At 37.6% G+C, this 1,054-nt stretch overlaps 1 protein-coding gene across 1 annotated transcript; it reads left to right on the top strand.

Annotated features, from left to right (window-relative positions):
* Positions 402-1,054, top strand: LOC109836228. Its single transcript, XM_020404097.1, has 2 exons — positions 402-716; positions 779-1,054. Exons 1-2 carry the CDS (start codon positions 402-404, stop codon positions 1,052-1,054), a joined length of 591 nt encoding a protein of 196 aa, XP_020259686.1.

Here is a 1,054-nt window from a genome sequence, read left to right as displayed (position 1 = left end):
CTTTCTAGTAACATCCTACAAAATATCTACAAAGAAGTTTCTAGTAAGATACAAGTGTATGGCTAGTATTTATTCTTCTAGAAACTTTTTACTAATGTATGGCTAGGATTAACTCTTCTACACACTTCCTAGTCCTCTTAAACAACTATAAATAGGGGTCTGGGGTTCTTATTTGTGCAAGCAAGCAAGAAGTAAGCTTGAAAGCTTGAGTGTGTAGTGTAGGCTTGTGTGAGTATTCACCAAAATAAAAAGTTGTGTGAAAGTGAGGTGCTCTTGTAAGAGTAAGTATTGTACTCCCTAGTGTTCTATCAATAAAAGTTTCCTTTGTGTAGAGGGTTGTGTTCTTCAAATTCCATCAAAGTGGTATTAGAGCAAGGTTCGATCTAGGCGGGCCAATCGAAATGGCGAACATGATCCAGCCACAGATTCCTAAGCTGATAAAGACCAATTGCGACAACTGGAGTATCCAGATGAAAGTCTTGCTCGGTTCGCAAGACTTGTGGGAGCTCGTGGAGAATGGTTACACTGAACCCGAGTCACCTGCAGCAGAAGTAACTCTCACCGCCACACAGAAGAATGAGCTAAAGGAGGTCAGAAAAAGAGACAAAAATGCTTTGTTCCTAATATTCCAAGACGTAGATGAATCTGTGTTTGAGAAGATTTTCAACGCCATGTCCTCTAAAGAGGCATGGGAGATTTACAAAAATCCTATCAAGGTGCGGAAAGAGCCAAAAAGGTACGCCTCCAAGTATTAAGAGTTGAATTTGAAATTTTGAAGATGAAAGCTACAGAATCAATATCAGACTATTTTAGTAGAGTTCAGACAATAACTAATCAAATGAAGAGAAATGGAGAAGCAATTAATGATGTAAGAATTATGGAGAAGATACTTATGACTTTAGATTCTAAATTCAAATATATTATTCCGGCAATACAAGAGTCTAAAGATCTCTCCGAAGTTTCTATTGATGAGCTGCAAGGTTCTCTGCAAGCTTATGAACAATATATAAATATCAGTTCAAATCAAAAAGAGAATCTAGAGCAAGCCTTGTAG

Source organism: Asparagus officinalis, chromosome 1 (genome assembly GCF_001876935.1).
Source record: "Asparagus officinalis chromosome 1, Aspof.V1, whole genome shotgun sequence".
Classification (NCBI taxonomy): domain Eukaryota; kingdom Viridiplantae; phylum Streptophyta; class Magnoliopsida; order Asparagales; family Asparagaceae; genus Asparagus; species Asparagus officinalis.
This window is presented reverse-complemented; position numbering and strand designations above follow the sequence as displayed.